This window comes from Neomonachus schauinslandi, chromosome 16, assembly GCF_002201575.2.
Source record: "Neomonachus schauinslandi chromosome 16, ASM220157v2, whole genome shotgun sequence".
In the NCBI taxonomy this organism is placed as follows: domain Eukaryota; kingdom Metazoa; phylum Chordata; class Mammalia; order Carnivora; family Phocidae; genus Neomonachus; species Neomonachus schauinslandi.
In genome coordinates this window covers 40,838,353-40,866,134 of record NC_058418.1, presented here as the reverse complement: position 1 = coordinate 40,866,134, position 27,782 = coordinate 40,838,353, and the positions used below count along the sequence as shown (strand labels likewise).

Sequence of the window (27,782 nt, the reverse complement as noted above, 5' to 3'; positions counted from 1 at the left end):
CATATCTTAACAGCCAGCTGAGAAGGCGAGTTGACAGAGGAGAAAATGGGGAAAGAGGGAGGACCCAGAGCCTGACCTGTGAGGGAAGGAGGAAGGGGTGTGGTTTCCAAAGATCAGAGGAGGACACCTGACTTGCTGTCCTAGGTCTTATACTACATTTTTTTTTTTAAAGATTTTATTTATTTGAGAGGGACAGAGAAAGAGCGAGAGCAGGGGGAAGCAGACTCCCCACTGAGCAAGGAGCCCAATGCAGGACTCGGTTCCAGGACCCTGAGATCATGACCTGAGCCGAAGGCAGACGCTTAACCGACTGAGCCACGCAGGCGCCCCGCCACTTTACTATGTTATTAAATTCTCAGCACAACCCATTTAAACCTCACTACCATTGCCATTTTACAGATTAGAAAAACAAGGCTCAGAGAGGCCAGTTGATAGAGTAAGGATTTGAACTTGGTTTATCTGGTCCTAATGCCCAGGCTCTTTTTACCAAACTGAGCGGGAAGTTTGCTTTTTATCAGTCAGTACAACCCTGCATCCAGGCGAGGCTCAGGAATGGTTTGTTCAGAGTAAAGATGCCTGGGGGCTGGAGAGGGGAAGTGAAGACCCCATGAAGCTTAGGATTCAAGATGAACTAGAAGCCAGTGTTCCATTCCCTCAGACTGACCGCACTATCAGCTGGAGAAGGTTCCAAAGGCCCCCAGCTCTAATAGTTGCCAATGCCCTGTCTTTTTCCCTCAGATGCTCACATATATTCTGAGCTTCCTGCCTCTGTCAGATCAGAAAGAGGCCTCCCTCGTGAGTCGGGCTTGGTACTGTGCAGCCCAGAATGCCCTTCGGGAGGTAAGGTGGCCACCCTCACCTGGCCCATTCTCAGCCGTCTCTCACTCCAGTTTGCTCATGGCCCTGCTTCCACATCGTCCATTCATCCATGCATACATACACATACGTTACATTCATACACACTTGACTCTGGGTCCAGTGCTGGGACTTGACAGATGAGTAAGATAGAGTCCCCTGCCCCAAGGAGCTCACAGTCCGGTGAAGGAGAAAGACAAGTACATGAGTGATGGTGATGTCATGTGCTTGGTGCTGTGACACTCGAATGAGCGGTGCAACAAGAACAGGAAGAAGGACGTCCAGAGGAGACCAGGAGCATGAGGGAAGGCTTCCTGACGGAACGGAATGAGGCGGAAGGTTGGTCTTCCGGGACCGCTGGTAGCACAGGTAGAGGCACCAAGGTGTGAAATGGCTCTGTAAATGACCACCCAAATCCCCTACGGCTAGAACGGAGATGGGTGTAGGAGGGGTGGGAGATGAGGCTAGAGGGCGGTCAGACCACAAGCTGGCACTGGTGCCAGGGCTCCATCCTGATTACCATCACGGAGCCTGTCCAGGAATGTTAAGGCAGGGGATGACATGGAGTGACGTGTCTTAGAACTCCAGTGCTGAGGAGACTGGAGAGGGTGAGTCAAGGTGTGGGGAAACAGCCCAGCTTGGAGGTGAATGCAGACATCTGCAACAGTTTGAAAGGCAAGCGGTGACAGCTCCTTGTTTTCATTCTGACTTCTTTGATCACTACTGAGGCTAAACAGTTTTCTTATTAGCTGACCATTTATATTTCCCTCTCTTGTTTCTGTTCTTTATCCATTTAACCATTGGTATCTTAGTATTTTTCTTACCCGTTTGTATGAACCTTTTATACATTAAAGAGATGGATCTTTTACATATTTATTGAAATATATTCCTAACATATTTGCCTTTGTATTTGATTTGTAGATATGGGCTTATTTCTGAGACACAGAGGTTAAATTTCTATGTTGTTGATTCTGAACATCTTTTGCTTTCTTATTTCTTCCACTGCTTTTTAAACTTAGAGACCCCTTGCCTCTTCAGTGATTTGATGTACACTCATATTTCTCTTCTGTTTTTTTTTTTTACTAGACTCATTTTTTCAGAGAGGCTTTAGGTTCACAACAAAATCATTTCTTCTGTTTTATGGCTTAAATTTTTATAGTAATTTTTTTAATTGGTGAAATTTAATCTATTCTCTCAGGTAAGAAGCTAAATGGATTAGTTTTCAAATAGCCCTAATACCACTTATATATAATCTTTCCCTTCCCTGCTGCATTGGACTCCTCCTTTGTCACATATTAAATGTGTATGTATAAGTAGGGTCTACTGTCATGTTATCTATCCAGTGTCATTGAGCTTAGTGTCTAAAGAAATTTGATTTGGACTTGTTGAAATTTGAAGCGTGAGACTTCTAGATGGTGAGATGCAGTTGGTTGTTTGATTTCTGAGTGAGGAATTCAAGAGAAGTGTCTTGGTAATAAATACAGAGTTGGGTATCATTCAAGAATGGGTGGAGGTTAAAACCATGGATCCAAGTAACATCCCCCAGGCAGCACATGAAGAGCCCTAGGAACAGCAGGCCACAGAATGCCCCAGAAGAGTACCCCAGTCCAAGGGCATGGAGAGGAGGAAGCACCTACAGAGGAGGTCCCGAGGATCAGAAGTGAAGAGCATTTACAGTGCTGAGTGGATGACTAACAGTGTCAAATCCCATGAGGAGTCCAGAAAATAAAGAACAGGTAGTGTCCATGATGTCTGATGTCCAGGGAGGTCCCCAGTGACTTCAGCAACATTTGGCATCTGGGGGGAAAAGCCAGGTGGGTGGAAGAGTGAATGAGATAAGAAGGGCCTTGTAGAGAGTGACCTATTTCCCCACGAGAGGAAGGAAATAAATAGGGCAATAATGAGAGGTTGAGGGGACTCGACAAAGGATTTTCATTGGAAGAAATTTCAAGTGTGTTCGTATGCTGAGGAGAGTCAGAGAGGAGTGGGTGATGTGAATGCAGGAAGCAGAGACAGGAGAAATGGCGGAAATGGTGGATGCGGCCTGAGGTGATACAAGGCGTGGCCTTGGAGAGGGTGGAGTGGATGTCAGCTCTCCTGCTCAGGACGTGGAGGGGAGTGGGTGGCAATGTGGAACGATTTGCTGAGGAAGTTCCTCTGAGGCCAGTGGCCTCTTTGCTGGGTGAATTTGGAGGCCACGTTGTCTTAGGGGAGTGAGAAGAGAGGTAGAGGCCAGGCACAGAAGCTCGCGCTATTCACAGGGCAGAAGGCAGTGGGAAGGTTACCAGAGTTGCTCAGAGAGGCCTCGCTCACTCAGATAGGGATGTTGTCTGTCTGCCTAGCCCTGTGCTGGGCACTGGGGCTGCAGGGCCGGGGAAGGCCCAGCACTTGACAGTTGGTAGTGAGAGGTAGATAAGCATAAGCTAAAAGGAGTGAGTAGGGGTGCTGCACCGGGAGTCTTGTGTGGCACACGGGGGATGCAGAGAAGATTCAGAAAAGACTTCATGGAGAAGGGGATGCTTGTGCTGGGCCTAGACAGAAGAGTAATATTTGCTAAATAATGGGAGTAGGTGAGGGGTGAGACAGCCCCCCTGCCCCCCGCCGCCCTAGCACTGTGACCAAAGAGAAAAAGCAGCCAAGAGGAGGCATGGCAGCATGAGACAACCATCAGAAGTTGCCATGCCCAGAGCCAGGGCCGGGGAGGAAGGAGGGCAGGCATGGGAAAGCTGGGCTGAAGAAGGGCTGGCCCGGAAGCTCTGCTCCATCCCATGGAGTGGAGAACCATCGAGGGGTCCAAAGAGCATGGTCAGTTTGCCTTTTGTAAGGATCACCTGGTGACAGTACCAAGGCTAGCTAGGAGCCAGAAAGACCGGGGGCCGGGACCCCCATAAGGAGGAAACTGCTGTGATGTATTTCTGAGAGACAGTACGGGTACCTGAACTAGGCTAGGAGCAGTGAGGCAGGAGCGGAGGGACATGCTGCAGTGTGTCAGGGACAGGAGATGCAAGGGACTTTGGTCACTGGATGTGGGGAGTGAGGGAGGGGTCTAGAATGGCTCCCAGATCTCTGACTTGGGTGACTTGGTAGAGGGCACTGAGAGTTTAGGAGAAGGCCCAGTGTTGGGGTAAGACAGTGAATTCAGATGTAAGTATGTTGCATCCATGTATCTGGCGAGGTCCCTCAGGTAACTGGTTCCCAGGGTCTGCGCTCTGGAAAAAGATGTGGACTGCAAATAAAGCATTTGGAATGAGATGAAGTGCAATCTGCCAGGGTGCACATGAGGGCAACAGGGAGAGAGAGAGAGAGAGAGTGTGTGTGTGTGTGTGTGTGTGTGTGATGGGGTGGACCGTACAGTTGAGGAACTCACTCCTCTATGGACTGGGTCTCTCTCTTCTTTGGTGGCCCCAAAAAAGGTTGATGGGGAGCAGGCTAGAAGGTAGGAGGAGAGCCAGGCAGGCAGAAGCACAGAACCCCCAGTGGGAGGAAGCAGGGGGAGACTGGCCACCCACAGCAGGTGGCATGGCAGAAAAGACACTTGTGGGAGGTCTGCAGAGGAGCCCCCAGATGTTGATGGCCTTGCTGGAGGGGAGCAGTTGCCAGGAATGAGAGATTCTGTGGGGGCAGTGATGGAGGGGTGAGTGGGTGAGGCAAGAGGTCTAACAAGGCGGCTAGCGCCATGTGGGCGTGTGGGCTCAGGAGAAGCCTGAGCGCAGAGGAAAGGGGAGAAGCAGGAGTGGGGGGGGCAGGATCAAGGGAGGCCTTTTGTTAAGGTATGACTCTGAGGTATTTGTAAACTGGGGAAGGAGCTGTGAGAAGGCAGGGACTGCGTGTTCCTATGGGAGAAGGTGGGGGCAGGCCCAGTAGTTGAGAGAAGGGGATTAGGAGGAGGAGAGGGAAGGAAGTTAGGATGGGTCCTGCCAGGAGCTGGCTGGTGGACTGAACACAGCAAAGGGAGGGCCTTCCCACCGACGGCAGTGGCTTCTTTTTGAAACAGAACAGGTCGTCTCTGAGGTCCGAGTACGGGGAGGCTGCTGCACTCGCGTCAGGGGCTGGAGAGAATGGTAGGCTTCGAGAGAACCCTTGAGGGCGATGAGAAGAGAGCCAGGGGAGCAGGGGGGCAGTGGGGGAGGCAAGAGGGGAGACTGCGGCTTCCATAGGCAGAATTCTGTAGCCTCAGCACAGCCCCCTCATCATCCCTGGCAGGGCAAGAAGAATGGGCACAGCAGCGTGCCAGGGCCAGGGCCACAGGACCCCAGGGAGAGGCGATCAGCAGAGAGGTTCCTGGAGTCCAGCCAAGAAGGAGAGGGGAGAAGCGAAGTGGGCAGTCAGGAGTAGATCGGCATGGGGTAAGAGTGAGAAGGAGGCCACGGTCAGAGTTTGAGATCTAGAGTCCACCATTTTAGCACCGGGGCTGCTCCAGCTGCGAGCTCCAGATAGGACGCTGACAAAGACCTGTTTGGTGTCTCTGCAGAGCTCAGCCCCACCTGGGCCGGGAGCCCTCGAAGGCCAGGCCACAGGTACATGGCATCAGGGGCTCTGCTGACATCCCACCCCCACCATGTCCCAGAGAGCAGTTTGCAGCATTTATTAGCAGGAACCATCTCCCAGGGCCCCGACGTGGGCAGTTGATAAGGAAGTAGTGCCTCTTGCTAGTAGGCGCTACCGAAGATTCTGGCTCATGGCTGGGGTTTATGCCTCACCAGGCCAGCCTAGGATGCTGGATCGGTGACTTCTTATTCCCCCTGACTTGCTCCCACTTAGTCCTATCTTTTCTCCAATAAGAAGGTAGACAAAGGCAGAAACCACCACCCCCCCCACACACACCCAGGCTATGCCCATTTCGGGGAGAGCCCTGGTTGCCACTGGGCTGGTCACTGTGAAGAAGCTCAGCTTCTGCCCTCCATGCCTTCTCCTGCTGGGGTATTTATAAAGGCCCAGAGGAGCCTCTGGAAATGACCCCCGAGGTCTAACTCCTCTCTAGAGACCAAAGCCCCTGGGTGTCAGGGCAGGTATTTTCTTCTGGAGAACAGGCATGTTAGCTTTGGATTCCTGTGCCAACAGACAAGGAGAGCCATTTCTCCATCACGTGCTTTCCAAGCCGGCACCCAAGCCTGCAGTCTCAGCGCAGGGCTTCATGAGGTACAATGGAATCCTGGCCTCTCACAGTCAAGGGATATGTGTCCCTTTTAGCAGATTTGGGGTACTTCCCAAATGACTTGGCATTTACTCCTAAGAGGCCAGCATTGGAAAAGGAGGAGATGGGGGCTGGTTGGCTCCTCTGTGGATGGGACAGCTGAAGCTAGAGCAGATACCCTTGCAGTCCTCCTTTGGACCTCCAGAAGCATCTTCCTAGGGCCTAGGGAGGGGGACCCTCCTACACTGGGGCCAAAGACCATAACCCAGGAGCCTGCTTCTTCTGCTTGCTGCTCTGCTCCCCACGGATGACCAGTATCCCTAAAGGGCTGCGCCTGGGTGTTGCACTCTGAGTCCAGGGCAGATCACCTGAGTGATGGCTTAGAGGCTACCCCCTCCCCATCAAGAAAAACAGTGGGGAGCAGGGAGGCAGTCTCAAATCTCAACACACACACACACACTCTCACACATCTCCCAATAGCTGCTGGAAGTCCTTCAGACCAGGCCCTGCCCCTGTGTTTGGTGGGTTTTCCTGCTGCCAGTCGGCCCTGGACTTGGACTCTAGGCTGACTGCCAGTGTCCCCCCCCCCCCAACACACACACAGCTGTTCATCTACCTTATTCATAGGGAGGCAGTGGGAGAAGAGGAGAACATGAGAACATTTCCTGGCCCCCAAGGCTCAGGAAGGAAGGAAAAGAAGGACTGTGGCTGCTGGAGCCTGGGGCGGGGGGGGGGGGGGGGGGGGGGGGGCGGGCCATGACATGATGGCAGGGGTGGTCCTGCGTCAGCAACGGGCCCTGCTCTGCACTTGCAGCCACAGCTCACTCTCCATCCTCAGATTGGCCCCTCTGTCAGCAGGGCCTGGAAATGGCTGGAGGTCTCCTTTAGCCTTCCTTTCTAAAACCTTTCCTCTCTGATCTTTTCATCACCTTGAATCACCTTCCCCACCCACTGGGATCTTTCCCCCTCCTTAAATCTGAGAGAGGGAGCCAAGCCCTTAGGGTTCCCACCACCCCACTGCCTCCCAGTGTCTACGAGGGGGAGCTGCGGGAAGTGCTCCTCTCATCCACAAGGACCACATCCCGGGAATGGGAATTGACCCCTGATTCCTGTGGAAGCGGTCAGGAGCTGGCCCCCATTTCTTACCACACACTCATTCCCATGATGACAGCCATAGTGAGCTGCTTCTCTCTGTGGCAGAAGTCAGCCTGGTTTCTCCACCCAGGAATGGGTTTCATGTGTCTTCCTGGGAGAATCCTGTTGATAAGTATTTTGCCGGAGTGCATCTTGTGTGTCATTCCTACTTTTCTGAATTCCTTTTGATGATGATCTGTGGGGCAGAAGCAGGGGACATCAGCTTGTTCTTGCAGTAACTGACAGGACAGGTTTTTTAGACGGCTTGCTTTCCTGCATCAGGATCATGTTGATATATTAAAACAAGAGCCTTTGGGTACTGCTTGCCTGCAGCCTGGCCATCCACCAGGGGTAGAGAAGAAGCCAAGCCTTCCTCTCCCTCCCCCACACCTGATATAACTTCCCTTTGGCACAAAATCAGGGACGCTTCTGTGAAAACGGGGGCTCCCCAAACTCCTAGACAAGCCAGGCTGTCCCCCCACCAATCTAGCCCTGGGCTCACCTCCAGGCTCTATCCCACACCAGTCATGGACCCCCTGCTCTCGTTCCCCTGTTGCCCTACGGCGGGGCCAGCCCCACACTCTTGGCACCTCAAGATTCATTCTCTTAGCAGAGTTCTGCCCACAGAAATGGGAGGCCTCTCCTTCCTTACCTGGACAGACAAGATAGACCGCCCCCCCCGGAGATGAGCTCCGAAGATCACAAGCACATCTTGAACTCTGGAGCCTGCAGGGCCCACATGCACTGGGGTACACACACACACACACACACACACACAAAACACCCTTTTGTAAACACTCAAGTGGCTGAGCTACGGAGGCCGCCAGGGGACCTAGGCCTCACTGCCTGCCCTAGACCTCTAGCACCTGGGCCAACCATGGTGGTGATGAGTGACAACCGCTTCGCTTTTTACAGCCTTCAGCTGTTCTGAGGGCTATTTATATTCTCTTGAAAAAGTGGGGGAGGCTGATTGCTTAGCTAATGCTGAGCTCTGACTCCCTGGAGCAGGAGCTGAGTCCATGGGTCTCAGGGCCACCTTCTGAAAGCCCCAAAGTTTGGGATCCAGCATACTTAGCCCTCTGCCCCCTGGGGGCTCCGCTGGCTCTCCTCCAGGCCACCCCAGCCCCCTGTGCCCAGCAGGCCAGCTCCCCCCACCCTGTCCCCGCCCCTCCATAGGCATCCAGTCCCATCCATTGCTAACCTTCCTGCCCTCCCCTCACGGTCATCCCCTTTGAGCCCCAGAGTGACTTGTCTTCCCACCTCCCACTTCCCACCAGCACCCCCTCAACCACACATGACACCACACACCACAGTGGGTCCCCATCGGGACAGGGCCCTTCCCTGACCTGCCAGTGACTGGCCACCAGACATGATGGCCAACCCCCTCTGAAGCCAGAGGGCTAACCCCAGTCCTGCTGCTGCCCCTTAGACAAACGTGCAGTACAACATCCCTGTGTCCTCCGCCTCCCTCCCGGCCATCAAGAGCCTAGGCCTCAGGGGCATCACCTGCATCAGCCTGACCAACCTGGATGGCTTGCCAGCTTCGCACCAGGTGCTGGAGTCTTTTGCCTACCACCTGGGCCCGAAACTGCAGAGCTTGTGCCTCAGTGGGGGCAGCCCCACGCAGGCCTCCTTTGTGGCCTTGATCCTGGGCTGCCCGGCCCTGCGTATCCTTGACCTCAGTGGCTGCAACAGCCTCTTCACAGGCAGCACGCTGCTAGCCCAGCCCGAGACGGCACAGCGGGTCCGGCAGGTGTTGCGTGGCCTCTGTGAGCTCAGCTTGGCTGGCCTGCAGGACCTGACCGACCTCAGTTTCAACCGGCTCAGCAGCTGTGCCCCCAACCTGGAGCACCTCTCCTTGGCCTACTATCACCTCACTTTTGAACTAGGCCCAGCCCGGGGCTCCCTTGGCCCCCAAGACTCCTCCCCCTCCCAACTCTCCTTCCGCAACCTGCTGCGATTTGTGAAGGAAAGGGCTGATAGGCTGCACGCCCTGGACCTGAGTGGCACTGGCTTGCTCCCCGAGGCCCTGAAGGTCCTGGGTCAGGTGGCCGGGCTGCAGCTGCAGGAGCTGAGCCTGCACGGCTGCCAGGACCTCTCCACAGAGGCTGTGGCCGCCCTTTGCCGTCTGCAATCAGGCCTGACCTCCCTGGACCTCAGCGGCTGCTCAGAACTGGCCAACGGGGCACTCCTGGCCATCAGCCGGGACCTGGGGCCCCTGCAGTGTCTCCGCCTGAGGAAGCTGCAGCGGCTGACGGACGCAGGATGCACAGCCCTGGGGGGCTTGCGGGAGCTGCACAGCCTGGACCTGGCAGAGTGCTGCCTGGTGAGCGGGCAGGGCCTGGCCCAGGCCCTGGGTTCGGGGCACAGAGCTCCAGCCCCCTTGGCCTCCTTCAGCCTGGCCTACTGCTCCTCACTCAAGGTGAGCACACCATCCCCTTCCTTCCTCTCCAGGGCTGGGGCTGGGGGCGCTGCACCTGTGGCGGCAGGGAGGCCCTGCCCAGTGTCGGTGTCCAAGGAACAGCAGGGAGAAGTGAACTGAGGACGCAAGGGGAAAGGAGCCTGGAAATACAGTGCTCCTGCCGGCACTCCTCCCCTTGGCCCCTACTGTGGGCCCAGCTAGAGGGAGGCCCAAGAGACCAGACCGGCCCAGCCCACACCTCATATACCAAGTGCTCTGTGCCCCCCGGGTGGACTGGGTAGGGGCACTATGGCAGGTGTTCTGGAGGCAGGGAAGAGGAGAGAGGGGGGTCTGCAGAGAATGGATACTGAGGCTACACAAGGAGGTTGCTCGACAGGGTCTGACACAAAGGTAATGTGATGTGGGAGTCATGGTCATTTCTCGGCTGCAGCCAGTCCCTTCAATAGGGCTCAGCCCTGTCCCTCTGGGTGGCGTCCCTAACTTGGCAATGACAGTCTCTCCCTCTTTAGTGGGTTATTCCTTCAACCTCTCAATGTGCCCCGGGCATTCCCAACCTGAAAACCGTCTCTCAGTCTCCTCCACAGTCGCTTTCCTTGCCCTGCTTCCCACTCCACGTTCCCAATAGCACAATGTGTATCTTAGCTGCTCTCCCCGGGGTCCGGGGCCCGGGGCCCGTGTTCTTGTGTCTCTCATAAACCTCTTTATAAACCAGCTTCCTCTACTCTGCCCTTAGCTCCTGCTCCTGGCAGGTGGCAGCCCTACCCCAATGGTGACCTCCCAGTTCTGCTTCAAATTCTAGAGGAAGCATACCTGACTGGCTCAGCTAGGGTCAGATGTCCACTGATGATCCAATAGGCTATGGTCAGAAGGCTGCCTCCGCTCACACCTTCAGCAGGGTCTGGGAGCACTAGCAGGACAGATACTTTAGAAACTTGCACCTGCGTCCTTCCCGCCGCGGTCAATGTAGGCCTTAGTCCCCCACCAAACTCCTCCTGGTGTCCCACCCCTACCTTTTACCAGCACAGGGACATTGTTGCTTCCCTCTGTGGACCATCTGGTGGCTCCCTCCTGTCACCTGTGGGGCTGGAACCTTGGCAGAACCTTCCTGGGGACCCCTGCACAAGCCACCTGCCCATTGCTCTCTCCCTTCTCTTCCCTCCTAGGATGCCTCAGTGTTCTCCCTGATCCCAGTGCTGGGCCTGAGCCTCAGGGTGCTAGACTTATCCTCCTGTGTGGCCCTCACCAACAGGACCCTGCAGGCCATCTGCGCCTACCTCACTCACCTCTCAGTCCTGCGTATGGCCTGGTGCAAGGAACTCCAAGACTGGGGGCTTCTGGGGCTGGGGGAACCAAGTGAGGAGCCGACGCACGAGCCCCAGGTGCAGGTCATGGAAGGGGGGAGGGTGGTCCCTGGGCTCAGCCGCCCTCCTGCCCCTCCTAAGTGTCTCTCTCTAGGAATATTTGAGGGCCAAACTCAGGAGGAACCTGAGAAGCAGGAGCTTCTTCCCACAGCTACATCAGGAGCTGGAGCATCAGGCCTCGGGCCCCAAGGACCCTTCTCCCCATCCACAGGGCCCTTCCCTGCTCATGCTGCGGGCCCTGCGGGAGTTGGAACTCACAGCCTGCAGCAAACTAACTGATGCCAGTTTGGCCAAGGTGTGGGGCCGGGGGTGTGGATAGGCTGAGGAGCCTGGCACCGGTGTCAGGCCCAGGCCAACCCGCTTTTTGCTTGGAAGACGTTCCATGCCCTTTGGCTTCTGCTACTTACGGCCATTCCTCCAGCTGGGGGTGGGAGAGCCTGGAAGGGCCCTGGGCTCCGGCACCCTACCCCCCCACCCCAACTCCCCAGCCCGGTCCTTGCAGGTGCTCCAGTTCCCCGAGCTGAGGCAGCTGTCACTGAGCCTGTTGCCAGCACTCACAGACCAGGGCTTGGTGGCCCTGGCCAGGGGCTGCCCCAGCCTGGAGTGCTTGGTGCTGAGTCACTGCAGTGTCCTCAGTGACGAGGGCTGGGCCCAGGCTGCAGCACCTCAACCTGGCCAGCTGCGGGCAGCTCATCGAGCAGTGAGTTGTCCGATGATGCCACGGTCCGGGGGCTGGGCTGGGTCCCCATGCCGGCTGGCGCTCATCGGAGGCCTCCCACAGAACTCTGGATACCATTGGGCGGGCATGCAAGCAGCTCCGGATGTTAGATGTGGCCATGTGCCCTCGTATCAGCATGGCTGCCGTCAGGCACTTCCAAGCCCAACTGCCCCAGGTGACCTGTGTCCAGTCCCGCTTCGTGGGAGGTGCTGACCTGACCGTAACACTCTAGGGCCAGGTCAGTAACCAACCCTGTGCCTCAGCGTCCGTTGCCCCCCCGCCCCCCGAGTCCCCAGCCCTGGCCTCTTGACCTGATTCGAGTCAGTGCCTTCTGCCCGCCTCTGCCACATACACCAAAGCCCCCTCCCCAAGCTATAAACCCCTTTTTCTCGGACGGCGGGTAGGGCTAATCCGGGGCAGCCAAGGGGGCTTCCTGCCCCAGTCTGCCCTAGAGCCCAGCAGGAGCCTTTTCCAGCCGTACGTCGCTGCCACAGGCCTCTGGAAATGCCACCTCCTGCTCTCCTGGCCAGGCCTGGGTCCGGAGGCCAGGCCCACAGGTGGGGTGCATCTGGGGCCACGGAGGAGCAGACCACGTGCCTCTTGACCTGCCCACTTCTCCCACCTGAGGCCTGTGCCTCGCCTTATCCCCTATAAGGAGCTCTCCCGGCTCTTACTGGCACTGAGCTTCAGCAGCCAGGCCACAGACTTTGTTGTAAACCCAAACAAAATTAAAAATTCCAGATCTTACCTCCTTGTCTGAAGTTCTCAGACTAAAGGGCCCCCTCCTCCCCTCGACCTCAGTTGAAGCAGCCCAGCCTAGCCCAGGGACAATGTGGACAAAACACCAGAGGCACATAGACAATTTCTTCCTTACACCTGACCCAAAGCCCCACAGGTGCCCCCAGCAAGTCCTAACTTCCTCCCCAGTATGGTGGGAGACTAGAAGCCTGGAGGACTCTCCCTGCTTGAGCCTCCAAGCATGTCCTGCAACAAAGACACGTGCCAGCCAGGCCCTAGGAGCACAATGATTAAGGATGCAATGAGGCTGTCTTCAGGGAGAAAAAAGAAAGAGGACAGTATCTCTGGGTAGGGTCATTAGAGGTCCCCTAGTCCAACCTCCTAAACAGTGCCAGTGACAACAGCAGCTCTGAGAAACTATCTGTCCACTCTCTTTGTCCATCTGCCCATCAGTTCTAGGAGCAGCTAGCATGGCTGCCCGAGTGCCCCCCAGGCACTGCACTTTATGTGGGGTTCAGAGGTGCCGAAGTTCTCCCAGCCCCCAGGTCAGGCAGGGAGGCAAATTAGCCGACAGACAGGGACAGTCCAGTGTGTGGGGTGTGTGTAAATAGAGAAACAAGCAGCTGGAATTGGGAGCCTAGGAGAGCAACGAACAGAGCCCAGAGAGATCAAGGAAAGACTCGACGCAGTGAAAAAGGGGCAGAAGGGAAGAAAGAGGGCAATGAGAAAGGACCAGGGAGGTACACATGATAGGCCCGAGCTGGTGCTAGGAGGGCAGGGCGGGGCCCCTGGGCTGCAGGGAGGATGCTAGCTTGGATCAAGCAGAGCACTCTGCAAGCCACAGGCCTTTTGTTAGACAACATGTCTCCTACCCATCTAGCTCTACCGCTCAGGCAAGTAACCGTGACCCTCATCCCACGGACAACAGAGACACTGAAAAATGCAGGATGGGGGGTAGTGTGTATGTGAGTGTGTAATCTGATCAGCTTCATGTTTGAAAAAGCACTTGGGGTATTAAGGACTGGAGGGGCAAGACAGAAGGCAGGAAGTCAGGAGATTCTTGCCAAGATGTTGGTGGCCTGGACAAGGGAATGGAGACACTGGGGAGGAAGAACTGATGGTATTAGAAGAGTTAACTGCATCTGGGATCCCTGCTCCTGATTGCCATCTTGAACTCAATAGCAAGTTGAACTTGAACTATTCCAAGGTGAGAAGCCTCTGGATACAGGGCCCCCTGGAGGCCCGAGTCAGAAGCAGATGCTCCCCCAGCACATTCTCCAAAGGAGATGCCATTTCATCAGTTTTCAAGGTAACATGTTGATGGTTAACACTGTTTAAAAAGGTATGTGCGAAGGTGTTGAGAAAGAGAAGTAGTGAGAGGCATGGAGGAGGTCAGAGAGGTGGCAGCTTTCAGCCTGCCCTGTGGGGCCTGTGGGTTCGTGCGCTAGCCTCTGAAACTGACCTCCAGCTGGGCCCAGCACCCCTAGCCACTTCTGTCCCCAGAGGCCTTGCCTCTCTGTGGCCCCCACCACACCCATGCTCCAGCAGATTTGAATCAGAATGCCAGGCTTCCGGCACTGAATTCCCTCTTGTCAGCATCAGCCCTATCCTCCCAGCACCTGGGGACATGTTTGGAATCTTAAGAGTTTGCCATTCAGCACAGAACAGACCCAGCTTCACATCTGTCCCTCCAGACCTCTCACCAGAGGGCCCCCAAGTCTTGAAAAGGACACCAGGCAGGGCCAAGCAGGACTGAGGACTGGGCCCAGCAGGACTGAGGACTGAGTTCAGACTGTCAGGAGCCTTCTGGAAACTAGGCCCCTGTTAATGCGGCCCAGGAAGGCATCCACTTAGGGCAGTATCTTCTGCCCCACGTCCCTCAATGGGCTGCTACCCAGACCAGAGGACATCCCTCTCTGCAGGCCCAGCACCGAGGAAGGTTGAGGACTCATCCTGTGGAAGGACAATAGGGTCAGCTTGTCTCCAGCCCCTCCTTCACAACACCAGCCCCTCAACTGCGGCCGCCCAGGTTTGTGGCCCCAAGCAGTGACCTTGGCCTGATGCCCCATCTCATTTGCCAGCTAAATTTGAAGGCAGGCTTGGCCCACAGTTGCAGAACTGGCTCGACACACACCCCAGAGTCAAGCAGACTTTATTTCTGCGGCAGCCTCTGCTGGTCAGGGTGTCTGGGTTTTACCACCCTCCACCCTTCACGGTCACCAATGCCAGCAGCTGTGGCCCATGGCCAACCTCACTGTCAAGGCTCAGTGATGCTGCAGTCATAGCAGAAGTTGAAATTGGTGGGGGGCGGGGGGATGGGAGGCGGCTGCTCGGGAATGGGCACATTCTCCAGCTCCAACAACCGCAGCTTGGTCTCCATCGTCAGCAGCTGTTCCAGGTCCAGCCGAGTCTGCTCACTGCCCATGGGACCGCCGAGCAGGGCGCTCAGCCCATCTGTCCACAGGTGAAACTGGGGATGGGGCCAGCTCTGTGAGGGCCTGCCCATCTCTTCCCGAGCCTGTCTGCCCCACTTGGCTCAGCCTGGCCCAGATACTCACCTCCCGTTTGGATGGGGCAATGAAGTTGAGGTATGCCTCCACCTCCCCGTGGTCATAGCTGATGGAGAAGGCTAACTCATAGAGATCCTGGGGGAGGCAGGCAGCGGAGAGTGCTGAGTGGGGAACAGAGGAAGGCAGGTGCGGGTGGGAAGGAGCCCCTGGCTTCCACTGCACTCACCTTGTTCTGCTTCCCTGAGCCCTTCTCCCGGACGTGGGGGCAGTCTTTGCCTGTGAGCAGTGCCTTGATATCGGCCACAGCGACTGCGGGAAGAAGGCCGGGCTGACCACTGGGACCCAGGCGGGCCCCGCACAGGGGGTGGTCTCGGGAGGGCAGGTGGCTGACCCGGACCCCTGCCCCGTCCTCCTCACGCTGCTCAGGCAGGCTCTCCAGGGTGGGTGGGCTGGCGCCCTCCTCCACGTCCCCGTACTGCAGCACCTTGTGGTTGGGGGACAGGCAGCAGAACCACAGCTTGTCTGTGAGCAAAAAGGGAAGAGGGAAGGATGACGCGAGGGGCCCTAATCCCAACCCAGCCGCTCTCTGCCAACCCCTGCCCATTCAACCACCCTGGCGCCTCCGGCTGCTGATTTTGCGGAAGAGTGTCCCCTCGCAGAGGCGGAGCAAACGCTGCTGGCGGATCAGGCCCATGAGCTCTGGCTTCAGCTTTTCCCGTAGCTCCCTGGGTTGGGGGGCGGAGGGGGCAAGGGGAAGGCTTGCTGACTGGAACTGACCTGGGGCAAGGCCCGTGGGGCACTGGGGCAGGTGGGGCCAGGACTGGGACCCACTCCCAGCAACTCACAGTATGGGAGGGGCCAGCGTGCCCTCCTGATGCAGCCGCTCTGTCTGCCTCAGCCGCAGCACCTCCCCATAGGGAAGCGCATTCACCTTGGTTCGGAAAAGCTCCAGGGAGCTGGGCTTCAGGGCCAGCGTACGGGCCAGCTGCTCCCGCACCACCTGCATGACCTGGAGCCACCCAGTTCTGCTCAGGGCTGCGCTCGGGGCCCCTACTCAGAACGGCCCCTGCCCTGGCCCGGGTCTCCTCCCTTCCACCCCAGCCACCTTGTCGAAGTCCTCCTGGGTGGCTCGCATCTCCTTCCAGGTCTTATTCAGCAGCTGGATGCTCACACAGAAGAGCTCATGGAAACTCTGGTCTTGGCCGAAAAACATGGGCGAAAAGTCCTGGGCTGTTTCGGAGCCTGGAGCAGGGGGGCAGGAGGGGCTCAGGGAGAAGGCGTGCGCAGCCCCTGGCCCTCTCTGCCCTTCGGCCCCCGCTCCCAGCCGCGCCGCGCCCAGGCCCGCTCACAGGGCTCCCCGATGCGGAGCAGCTCGCACAGCAGCACGGTCAGCTGGATGCTGCTCCGGGCAAAGGGGCACTCGTGCTTGTCCTCACGGCTGCTGTTCTCCAACACCAGCTGGGGCGGCAGAAAGAGTGAATGCGACGGGGCGCTCAGCTAAGGCCACGGGGACCCAGCCATATCCCACCCACCCGATTACTGACCCGGCTATAGGCACTAGGTGCGTGTCTGGAGAAGTAGAGCATGTTGTCCAGGGCCAGCAGGCCAGGGGGCACGCGCTCTAGATCCTGTGCAGGGTTGCTATTCTGGGGGAAGCGGGACGGGCAGCTTAGTAAGGGCCCCAGGCCTCTGGAACAACAGCAGCCCTGGGTTGAGGCAGGGGTGGGGGGCTAGGGAGGGGTCGCTCACAGAGAAGCCCAGTTTTCGGAACTCGCGGGCACACAAGGAACGGCGGCGGTCGGCACTCAGCCCAGTGCCCAGAGACTCCCCCTCCGACTCAAAGGCAGCCTGGCGCAGGGCCTGCAGCTGCTCCCGCTGTTCCTGGGGGCGGGGGGATGGGAGGTACTCCACGTTGTCGTGGGGTAAGCGGGCGTCAGGATCATAGGCTCAAAGCCACGCTCTAGCTTCCCCAGCCTTGTGTTCCCCAAAGGCACCCACCTGGCTGTAGGGGTCCAGTGGCGTCCTCATGCGTGGCTCCAGCAGCCCCAACATAAGGGCCTGCAGTACATACAAATGGTGAGCCATCTCGTCGCCCAATGGTGTTGCACTGTGGATGATGTTCTGGAGAACAGCCAGTCCATAGGTGTGAGCAGAGGGGCTTACTGGGGGAGGAAAAGCGGGGAGGGGTCTGCCTAGCCCAGTCCTTCCTACCTTATAGATGAACTGGCGAAGGTTTCTCTGCCACAGGTAGCCAAGCATGTGCTGAGGTAAGTGGGAAGGGGGCTTAGATGATTCAGCCCCACCACGAGCAGCCTCCTGCAGTCCCGGGTTGGCACACAGTGCCCACCAGCTCCTGCGCAGGCTCCAGCCCCCAACCCCCCACCCCTGCAGTCCAGCCACCAGATGGGACACTCACCTTGCGTTCAGCAGGGTTGGCCCCCTGGAGCAAGGCTGTCAGCAATGCCATAGCCTTGGTTTGTAGCTGCTGGTTCATCCTGGGGCAAGAAGAGGCGGGCTCAGCGGGCTATCCAGGGTCTGGCTCCATGCCCCTCACCTGTATTCCACCCCCACCCCCAGACACTTACACCTGTAGGTGGACCAGCAGCCTATCCAGTGGTACCTCACTCTTGACCAGCTGGCCCAGAGCAGGGCTGCTCAAGGTCACACTCTCTAACAGCCTGAGGGCCAGGGGCTGCACAGATGCATCCATCAGGTTCATGTTCACGTAGCACACCACCTGTAACAGGGGTAGGGGCTTGCTACCACTTCACCACCATGGAAGGCCAGATCCTGACACCACTCCACTGCCCCCACCTGCTGCCCCTAGAAAAGCCATCCCACCTTCCTAACAAAGGGGATGCTGAGCGTCTCCCAGGACACCATGCCGTGTTCCATGAGCTCCAAGAAGGCCCTCAGTGCAAGGGTCAGCACCTCCCCTAAGCTGGGGGGACATCTGGGGCTGAGCAGGGCCAGACTAGGACCCCCAGCCCCACCATGTCCACCACAAACCGCAGTCCTGTGCTCACTCATCCCCATCCTCAACGATGGTGCCTAGTCTCTGAAGCCCATCACGGCTGATGACCTCCTGGGCAAAGGTGACGTCCGGGGCCAGCAAGACGAGGTGCTGCAGAGCTTCCCGGCGCCTTTCACGACTCCCACTCTGCAGCCCACCCAACAGCCGCTCAGCCTCAAGGTCCTGGGCAGGGGTGGGAAAGGTGAGGAGGCTGGGTGGAAGTAAGGAGCAGGAACTGGAGGTGTAGGGACTCAGATGTCCACTAGGTGGGGCTCTGCGGAGATGGGGCCGGGGCCCTCCCAAACTGGGCAGAGAAGAGGGTGGGCAGCAAAGAGGCATAGAAGAAGGGCAGGGAATGCGGGTGGGGTCAGGAAGGGCATTACTGGGGCAGTGCTGAGGCACAGGATGCTGCCATTCTTGATCTCTGTGCGGTTCTGGAGAAGATGGAGAGAAAGGGGGAGAAGTCAAGAAGGGCTCTGAGGAAAAAAAAAAAAAGAAGGGCTCTGAGGATTGGTTAATCCGGGTTGCTGGTGAGGGAGGGTTCGGGAGTCCGGAAAAGAAAGATCACATTCCAGACAGGGGGATGAGTCTGAGGGATCAAGATCAGGTGGGTTAGAAGTGGCGGGTGTCGCACAGTGGGATATGGGCCTGGCGGGGGTGGGGGCGGGGGAGACTCACGTTCTCAGTGATGTAGCTCCTATGTCCATCAGCAAACTGCAGGGCGTAGCGTTCCGAGTGAACCAAGCTCCACCTGCGAGGAGCGGAGGCTCAGTGAGGCCGGTAGAGGGCGCCCCTCCCTCCTGCCCTCCCATCCCCCACCCCCCTCCCCGGCCTGGCTAGCCTGCACTCACGCGTCGCACACCTCCTTCAGCACAGCGGCCAGAGGCTTTGCCTGCAAGTGGACAGGTCACTCATGGGGCGGGTGTGGGGAGGAGTTGGGGAGGACCCTGGGGGTTCCGAGGGGAAGGGGGCCACCCGGAGGGGGGTGGTGGGGTGAATGGAGGCCAGACAGGGCGAGTGACCTGGTCCAGCTGTATGAGCTGCGGGATGGCGTCAGGCATCTGGACCGCGATCTTCACCACGTTCCGCGGGGGCGCCATGGTCCAGCCAGGGCAGGGGCGCCTGTAGTTTCCAGACCGTCTAAGCTCCGGCCAAGGGCGCGCCTGGTCTGGTGCCTCCGAGAACGAGGACGTCCCTCTGTTCAAGGCCTGGACCCCGTGGCCCGCACTCAGGGGTTAGGGTCCCGCTCCTGGCCAGGGGCCGCGGCCTTCCCAAGGGAGCCGAGACTAGTTCCGGGTTGGAGTCCCGTGGGTAGGCGCCTGCCCTGCCCCGCCCCACCCCACCCCGGCGGCCCGCCCTAGGTGCGCCAGGTGGGGGCGGGGGGGGCGGGGCGGGCGGGACGCCAGAGCAGCCACACCTCCCTTTCCAAGAAAGGTAACCCGCCCGGTCCCACCACCAATCCAGCCGAATTCCAGGGAGGGGCCCTGAAAGAACCAGATCAGAGATAGCCTTAGGCATGGTCTTTATTCACTTGGATACTGTACAAATATTACAATTTCCTTTTGCTGCAAAAAGTATAAAAATAATCTTTATATAGGAATCCGTTCGTTACTGCAAATCTTTCTAAATCTCTGCAAATGGCTCTAAATGAGGGCAAATGAATAAACAAGGGGGGGGCTACAGGGCAGCAGGAGATTGGGCCAATCCTCAGGGGCTCACCCGTCCAGATTTCTAGCTAAAGACCTCTCTGTTCCTTCCTGTTAGCAGCCCCCCACCCCACACCCCACCCCACCTATAGGTACTCTGGGCTAAGGGCCCAGCAGATGGGGGGTACAGGGGAGAGGCCCAGGGGGAGCTCTAGGGTCAGGGGTGGGGAGAAGTGAAGGAGGCTAGGGGTGGTGCTGGCAAGCGTCTGGCTCCACCCTAGGCTTCCCTCCTCAGAGTGGGAGGCAATGGCTGCAACAGGGCAGTGGGGCTGGACAAGCTGCCCTACGCAGATGATGGCAGGTCTTCAGTTCTGTGCCACTGAGTGGCAGCCGAGCCTGGGCTCTGAGAGGGCATGAGGTGGGGGAAAGCCCCAGAAAAGGAGAGGCCAACACTCTGGCTCTATGGTGAAGGGGGCTGAGCCCCTTTCCCCTGCTTTCCTAGCACGGTACAGGTGCTCGTGCAGGAGTGGGAGTCGTGGTCAGAACTGCAGTGAGGGAAGGCTGGGGAAGCCAGGAGTCTGTGGCTCTCAAGCTGTGTAGGGGTAGAGTGGGGGAGGTCCTCAGGCAGCCCCCAGGTCACACAGTCTGTGTCCCAGCCACACAGGGAATGTCCCTGTCAGTCAGAGGTTGAGAACAGGCACATCGAAGAGGTCACAGACACCTTCGCTCTCGTCCAGGTTGTAGATGTAATCGTGGTCTCCAGGGGGTGGAGAAAGGCGGAGGAGGGGGGCAAACACTGCAGAGAGCACTAGGCTGAGGCTCTGGGCCAAGGCCGCCCCCCCAGCAGTTGCCCAACCCCCTTGCCCACCCCCACCTCCCACCTTCCTGGGCTACCCACCTTCTGAGGACATCAGCTCCTCCAGCAGCTCTGAGCTCATGCATTCTGGGGAGGGAGGGAGAGCTCAGTTACATTTTGGCTCCTGGCTCTCCACCCACCAAAGCCCATGAAGGGGACCCCCCCTAGCCACCCATCAGGAACTTTACTCTTTGCCCAGGTACCAAGCACAATCATAGGTCCTCAGAAGTGCGAGAAAACAACCGTAAGACCCAATGAGCTATGCCCTTACCCCATGGAAGAATGCAGACCTACCTCGTGTGGGATCAAAGATTTCTGACAGCTCTCTGGGGAGTTCCAGAACTGAAAGACAAGAAAGCCATACTCAAGGGCACAGAGATCCAGTCTGGTCCCACTCTAGCCTCCACCTTCCTCAGATGTTATACCACCTGTCTTGGGGCTCCACACAGCTGAGGAGATGGAGGCCCTGCCCCAGGCCAAGCTGGCATTGTCAGTCTCCCCTGCTAGATGTGAGTTCCTTAGTGCTGACCCCAGGGTACGAAAGGCCCATTGAAGATGACTGATACAGCTCTTCTAACTCAGAAGTTAGAGGGCAGCAGACCCTTCCCTTGATGGGCTCAGTAGGTATGCCCTGTCTGATGGCAGATGCCCACTCACACCTGCCCTCGTTGAGCACCTGCTCAATGCCAGGCTCAAAGGCCACACCCTGGACCAGGGCACTTGGCAGAGGAGGAGGCAGACACTTAATAGGGGCTGGTGCTATAAACGTCTGACTGGGAGGAGGCACATGGGAAGCAGAGGAAAATGAAACTGGAGAGGAGTGCTGGCGCACGAGGATCTCATATACCAGGTGAAGGGCCTGTGGTTTCATCCAGCAGGCCTTAAGAAGCGTTAAAGGTACTTTGCAAACACAGAAATGCCACACTCAACCTGTGTTGCAGACAGATCCCTATCAGTCGGGGTAAAGAGGAGGATGCTGAAGAATTTAGGGTAGAGGTAGCCAGCAGTGACCCTGAGTGTTGAGGATACATGAAGCCAGTGATGGGACATGTCTGAGACAAAACTCAGTTAATTAATGCCAGGTGGAGAGCAGAAGCGAGGAGATGGAAGTGGAGAGACATGCGGGTGTCAGGCCTGAGGGACCAGGGCCAATAGGAGGGTACACACAGAGATAGAAAAGCAAGCTTCGGTTAATGACACAGGAATGAAGTGCCCATCAGATGTGCAGAGGAAAGCACACGGACACAGGTGTGGAATTCAGACAAAGACCTAGGCAAGCCAGAGGCTAGGGATTCATCTACCCAGAATGGGTGCCCTCCACAGGTGTGCAACAGAGACCTGCGAAGCACAATGTTTATAAAGGCATGCAAGAGAGAGGACAGAAGAAGCCGGTGAGAGAAGAGCCAAAGTTGGCATCATAAATGCCAAAGGAGCTAGAAAGCAACACCATGGAGCAAGAGAGCACCAGAGCGAATCACCCAGAAACCTGCTGGAGGCAGCAGTCAGGGCGAGGCAATGTCTCCAGAGCAGCAGCAGCGTCCCGGGGGGTGGGGGTACAAGGGTCCTGAATGCTGGAGGGGGACGAGGAGACCAAGACACGGAATGGAACAGAGATGACCTGCCCAAGGAGTCCAAACAGAAACGACACAGTGAACGTGAGAGAGGGAACACAGAGGACAAAGGGTCACTTAGTGAGAAGAGACTGAGCAGTGCTTGTGGGCCAAGGAGAACGAGTCCTGGAAGACGCAAACACCCAAATCACAGGTTGGAAAGAAGACTCCAGGCAGATGATGTCACCTCCCCTGGGAAGGCACTGCCCCCACCTTTGGAGCCTGAGGGCCTTTACCACAGCCCCCTCCCCAGGATGGCAGTTATGCCTTCCTGATCCCTGAGTGCAAGGGGGGGCAGGCAAGGCTTGAGAGGGGCCCAGGAGTTGTGGGTAGCTCGGGAAGGGGAGCAAAGGGGCACCAGTGCTGAGCTGGCAGCCAGGCTCCTCACTCAGGCTGGCAGAGCTCTGGGGTCAAGGCAAGGGTTGCTGGGGGCCGGGGGGCGGGCTGGCCAGCTCTGGCCAAGGAGACAGGCGAGCTGGCTTCCAGCTCCAGGTGTTTCTGCCCTAGCAGTGGCTGCGGCTGGGTTCTGCCTGTCCCTCAGGGGCCACGCACTCACCTCCTGTGGGGTCTGCCTTGATGGGCTCAAAGGAGGTAGAAGGGTTGGGTCCGGATGGGCCGCTACTGCCGTCCAGCAGGGCGGAGGACTGCAGCGGCCGGGTGTCCAGGGCTGCCAGGCCTGGGGGCAGGGAGCCGAGCTCCCCACCGTCCTTGCTGTCCGGTCCAGGGCCACCGCTCACTGCAACCAGATCCCCCAAACCCAGTCACTTGGGAGCAGGAAGGAGGATACCGAAGCTTTGTGCTAGAACCCACAGTCGGGATGACAAGAGCCCCAGTTCCCAAGGAGAGAGAGGCACTGCCAGTCCCCCACGCAGAGGTACCCTAGAAACGAGCCCCTGAACAGAGGCATGAGGCCTGCAGGAGGGAGACTCAAGGATGACATGGCTGCTGTGCCAGGCTTCAAGAGGGGCTGCCAGAGGAAGAGAGACACAGGTGGACCCGGCGAAAACCATTGCCACTAATACCCCTTCATACATTCAGAGCTTCCCTGTTAAAAAGGGCTCATTCACGACCATAGCAAGGGGAGGCCAGCTGGAGACCAGGAAAAGGACAACCCCCACAAGGTCTCTTCTAACACTGAGTACAGAGGTGCTGCGTTTTGGGCCCCAGAAGTCACCCCATCACCAGCTGCCTGTTACACCTCACCTGTGATCTCAGCTGCTGGACCAGGCACCCCCTGGGCTTCGGTGATGCCAGGGACAGGGGCGGGGGTGGTCAGCTGGGGACTGCTTGGGCGTGAGGCATCCTGGGGCTGGGCCAGGGTAGGCTTGGGCAGAGGCGGAGGGGTAGAGACGGCAGGAGGGCTCTGGAGCAGATCTTCCGGTGGCGGCACAGGAACTGCCACAGGCGGGGAGCTCCACGCCTCCTTGTTCACCAGCAGCACCTCGATGGGGCCACTCACACTCTTCAGGTGAATCTGGTACTTCTTCTGTCCATTGAGGCCCTGGAGGTGGGGGATGGGGGACAGGTGGAATTAGAAGCAGGCTTGGCTCCTGCCTGAGCCTGGGCCAGGGCTGCAGTGTCCTCTCCCACCCTAGGCTGCCCGTTCTTCTAGATAACCCCCAAACCCAGGCCTCCCCCTACCTGCCCCACCCGGGACTTATCGGGCTCCACAGCCAGCACCCGCCCTCAATCAACTCCGCCTGCCTGGGCTGAGCACCCACCTCTGGGATGGGCACCTCGAGGCTGGTGCCCGACGGGGCCCGGATGGCCAGAAGGGTATCTCCTAAAATGACAAGGATGGGTCAGGGCCCATGGGCTCAATCTAATCTGAGAATGGGGATGCCTATCCCTTTGAGCAAGGAAGAAAATCATGGTGTCTTAGGACAGTAAACCTCACCCAACCCCCCACTGGCTGGGGCAGAAAACTAAAGCTTTTCTCCTCCCAAGAGCCCAAGGGTCAGTAACCAGAATATCTGGGTTCAAACATGTGGACTGAAGGATTGCTGGGCAATCTCACTTCTTGATTGATGGGGTTGCTCCCTAGGAGTAGATGTTCAGGCCAAGGCCAATTTTCCTTCCCCAAACCAGTCTAGAGAATGCAAAACGGAGAAGGAACAGTTCCTATATCTTTAACGCAACTAACTACAGGTTGCAAGTGAGCACCATCGTTCTCTGGATACAAGCACGCAAGAGCGTACACACATGCTCTACCCCCCTTATGCCTCTGTCATGCCTGAGAAGCCAAACCCAGGAAACACTGCAGATGGGGACTGACCCAGGGACCCAGCCCAGAATTCTTGTACCCTTTCAGTATGATTTGCCTCCATGGGGTCCCAATGACCCTCAAACCCAGGACTTACCCTGCCTGGTTCCTCTTTGGGCAAGCCCAAGGAACCCTCTTAAGAGACAAAACTCTCCTTGGGCACTGAGCCCACTGCTCAGGGCTGTGGCTCAGTCTAGCCCCACCCCCACTGCCCCCTACCCAGGCTCTGCTCACCAGCAAAGCATCTGCAGATGTCCTCATGAGTCACGTAGGCCAAGGTGTGGGGGTTAAGGAGAACGGCTGATGCCCTGCCTATAGTGACAGATGGCAGACCACAAAGAAAACCCAGCTCTTTAGCAGAGATCTGACATACAAGCTCTCAGAGAAAATCCTGGGGCCTGGGGTCTACATGGAGAAGGATCACAGGCCAAGAATGGTTGGGGAAGGGGCTTTGAGTCTGAGGAGGGAGGCCAAGGCAGGGACCTGGCCAGGAGCTGCAGGATCATCCTCCCGAGCAGGATAGTGTCTAGGGTACCACAGAGCAAACCCAGCTGGACTAGAGGGCCCCTCTCGCCCACTCCCCGGGAGCAGGGACCACCAGGAGGATATCAGCTGTTCTGCACGTCCTCTGTGACATTCCGGATGCTCTGCTGCACCCACACCTTGTGCTTGTCCAGTTCTTGCTCCCGCTGCTGCAGCAACTCGATCTCAGCCTTGAGCTCAATCAGCTTGTCCGCAATCTCCCGGGTATTGCAGCCAGGCCCCACACCCCTGAGCCCAGGGAGGGAGGCTGAGAGGAGCTACCAGGAACTCTGGGTCCCATGGCCCCTGCTCTCTCCTGTGTCCTCCTCCCCACGCCCCTGACACTTCTGGGTAAGAGATGCCACTGCCCTCTCAGGTGCCCCCACTCACTTCCACTGGATGCTATTCTTGGATTTTTTCTCGATCAGCCCGATACCTTCCAGCACGTTGGTAATGTCGTAAATCCGCCGCTTCTGACGCACAGCAAGGGTGTCAGCTGCCTGGCAGACAGAACAGAGCACAGGATACTCAGCCCCACTCTCAGGTGTCCCCCCAGCTACCTTGAAATCTGGTCTGGAAGTGATCTGAAAAAGGGGTGGCCTGAGTCCCAGCCCTCCTCCCAGGCGCCATAGATCAGGACCGCGGGGCAGGAAGAGGCCTGGCACAGTCTGAACTGATGTTCTGATGCCTTCCCACACCAGCCGAGGAGGGCCACGAGGACCAGGACCTGCAGCCCAGAGCCTAGCACATAGCTGACGCCCAATGGCCTCGGCCGAATGAATGAAACAGTTCCCGGCCTCCCTCCTGTGAGAAAGCACACCGATGGCGGCTTGCTCCCTGAGGGCTCAGCTGGACGGCCCCAGGGGTTCCCACTACCGGTCCAGGCCTGCCTGGTCCACCATCCTCCCGGTCGCCTCTTAGCCCAGGCCGCACCAGCTTGAGGTCAAGCACGCCGTCCTTGGCCTCCTGCAGAAGCGACACGAACTTGGTGGTGAGAAGTCCCAAGCTCTTCTCGTGCCGGCTTGGGGTGCCCGGGGGCGGCGGCGCCTGTGGCCCGGCCTCCGCCATCGCTCCCGCCCGCCGCCTCCCCTCAGCCAGGCCAGGCCAGGCCGGCGCCGCCGCCACTTCCGCTTCCGTTCCTGGCCACCCGGCCGCCGGCGCCAGCGTCGCTGTTTCCGCTTCCGCTCCGCGCCCTCCCAGGGAACCCGGCGCAATTCCTCTCTGCGGACACGGCAGCAAAACTTCGGGGACCATCAGCAAATGTCCAACCTCCGAAGAGGACGAAAACAATCCGTGGATCCCGGGAGAGAGGGCAGGGTGCAGGGAGAGGTGGAGGAAGTCGGTGGGCAGCCCCGGCAGTAGAGTGGGGAGAGCCACCAGAACCTTCCTGGCTGGCCAACCTGTCCCCATTTCAGAAGAGGAGACCATGCTGCCTGATGAACCCAATGTGTTTCCCCAAACCTGCTCCTAGAAGCTGTCCCAGGGTCTTGGGTTTACTGACCCTATTCCTGTCCCTCACTTCCTGTCAAACAGCAAGCACTAACTACATCGAGCTTGCCCACTTGTCTCCATTCCCATTCCCCTTCCCTGATCCCAGCCTCATCTTTCTCTTGTCTCAACACTGCAGTGCTCAGAGACCAGGGAGTCATAACAATTTTCCCACCAAGGCAAACATGCTTACCTAGGTGTACATATATGTAAAGGACTTAGAGCAGTTCCTGGAAGGTAGGAAGGATTATGTGTTGGCTAGTACCACGTTGTTATGTTTGATACCATCGTTATTTATTATCATTTATTTTAGGTCAAGATCTCTGGGAGGCCGACTTTGAGACAGGGATCTGCCTGCAGGGAAGTTTAATGAGGATCCATTCTTGTAAGGGAGTAAGACATGCAAAATTGGGCAGAAGGGGGAATTAAACTGTGATGCAGTTATAATAGAGGCCTCAGACCATCCACTGAAACTGGGGTGGGCCTTCCAAGGTGGTCCATGTTCAGGCAAGTTTACCAGGCCTTTGTGCCCTAACTGTGAGGGAGAGACTCAGCTGTGACACCTCAGCAACCTACACTCCTGACAGCTAGGGGAACAAGTGGTGTTGTCCTGAAGGGTGGATTTGGGTGGTAACCAGCGTCCACTATATTATTACTACCCGGTGGTCCTCTCCATGGCCCCCTTACTTCTCAAAACAAACAGCTTTCCTAGCCCTTCTACCCCTCTCTCACCATCACCCACCACACACCTTCCTCACAATACCTGTGGCCTCTCACTTCTCTGCAGAGGTTCATTACCCTCCTCTGAGGAGCCATCAACACAGTTTTCCTACTGTGATGTTGTCTACACCCATATTTGCACACCGTTCTCCATCCCAAGTTGGGGCCGTCTAGTTCACGCCTGTGTCCTGAGCACGAAGAGGTCCTGGATGGGCTGGGCAGGACTCAGGGATTACAGGGAGTACACCCCCTCCCCCCAAGGAAGCTGCGCCCAGCCCTCCCCACCCCATCCCACATTGCAGATGCACTTTCCTGTTGGGAATAAAAGGCCAGACTCAGCTTCCTTCCTTTCTGGCCATTTGGCCTTGGATGGAGGAGGGTGCTCCTGGGCCGGGAGGTGGTACAGAGGCTTCCTTGGGGAGAAGAATTCTGCTACATGCTGAGGTGTGGGCTGGAACCACCCAGGCCTCGTGAGCCAGTGAAGAGAATACCCAGCTCTGCCCAGAAGACTGGGGGAGAGGGCCATCCTCAAGGCCAAGACTATTTTCAAAGGAGAAAGAACTGGATGCTTGGTCAAGCCTGGTGAGTTCTGTACCAAACTGTCCTCTGCAATTCAGAGCAGGAGCTGGGGCCAGCAGAGGTCTGTGCCTACCCTGCCTCACTTAGTGTCTGCAGGGGCAAAACTGAGAAACCCAGTCTCCCCATCATTTCCTGAGGGGGCTGGACAAGAACCCCCCTCCTCCTTCTCAGAGGGGCCTAGCCTGAGGCTACTGCTCACAGGAGCACCCCCAC

At 57.6% G+C, this 27,782-nt stretch overlaps 2 protein-coding genes across 10 annotated transcripts; both read right to left on the bottom strand.

Annotated features, from left to right (window-relative positions):
• Positions 1–14,503: 14,503 nt before the first annotated feature.
• ELMO3 (engulfment and cell motility 3) lies at positions 14,504–19,299 on the bottom strand. Of its 8 annotated transcripts, XM_021703806.1 has the most exons (20): positions 18,908–19,299; positions 18,737–18,777; positions 18,564–18,636; positions 18,269–18,319; positions 17,899–18,068; positions 17,714–17,813; positions 17,458–17,609; positions 17,289–17,367; positions 17,084–17,134; positions 16,871–16,993; positions 16,622–16,753; positions 16,417–16,518; positions 16,222–16,330; positions 15,978–16,114; positions 15,718–15,881; positions 15,485–15,597; positions 15,290–15,394; positions 15,099–15,181; positions 14,921–15,007; positions 14,504–14,832 (listed from the first exon to the last, which is right to left on the bottom strand). In XM_021703806.1, exons 1-20 carry the CDS (start codon positions 18,983–18,985, stop codon positions 14,620–14,622), a joined length of 2,163 nt encoding a protein of 720 aa, XP_021559481.1. In that variant the 5' UTR covers positions 18,986–19,299; the 3' UTR covers positions 14,504–14,619. The 8 variants fall into 8 exon arrangements, with proteins under 8 accessions (XP_021559481.1, XP_044777983.1, XP_021559463.1 ...); XM_044922048.1 differs by having other exon boundaries at positions 15,099–15,394; positions 16,417–16,510; positions 16,620–16,753; XM_021703788.1 differs by having other exon boundaries at positions 15,099–15,394.
• Positions 19,300–19,374: 75 nt separating this feature from the next.
• On the bottom strand, positions 19,375–25,889 carry E2F4 (E2F transcription factor 4). Of its 2 annotated transcripts, XM_021703845.1 has the most exons (10): positions 25,716–25,889; positions 25,173–25,282; positions 24,870–25,031; positions 24,495–24,538; positions 23,719–23,780; positions 23,201–23,498; positions 22,554–22,733; positions 20,682–20,729; positions 20,430–20,474; positions 19,375–20,327 (listed from the first exon to the last, which is right to left on the bottom strand). In XM_021703845.1, the coding sequence occupies exons 1-10, from the start codon at positions 25,848–25,850 to the stop codon at positions 20,212–20,214; spliced, it is 1,200 nt and encodes a 399-aa protein (XP_021559520.1). In that variant the 5' UTR covers positions 25,851–25,889; the 3' UTR covers positions 19,375–20,211. The 2 variants fall into 2 exon arrangements, with proteins under 2 accessions (XP_021559520.1, XP_021559528.1); XM_021703853.1 differs by lacking the exon at positions 22,554–22,733.
• Positions 25,890–27,782: the final 1,893 nt, after the last annotated feature.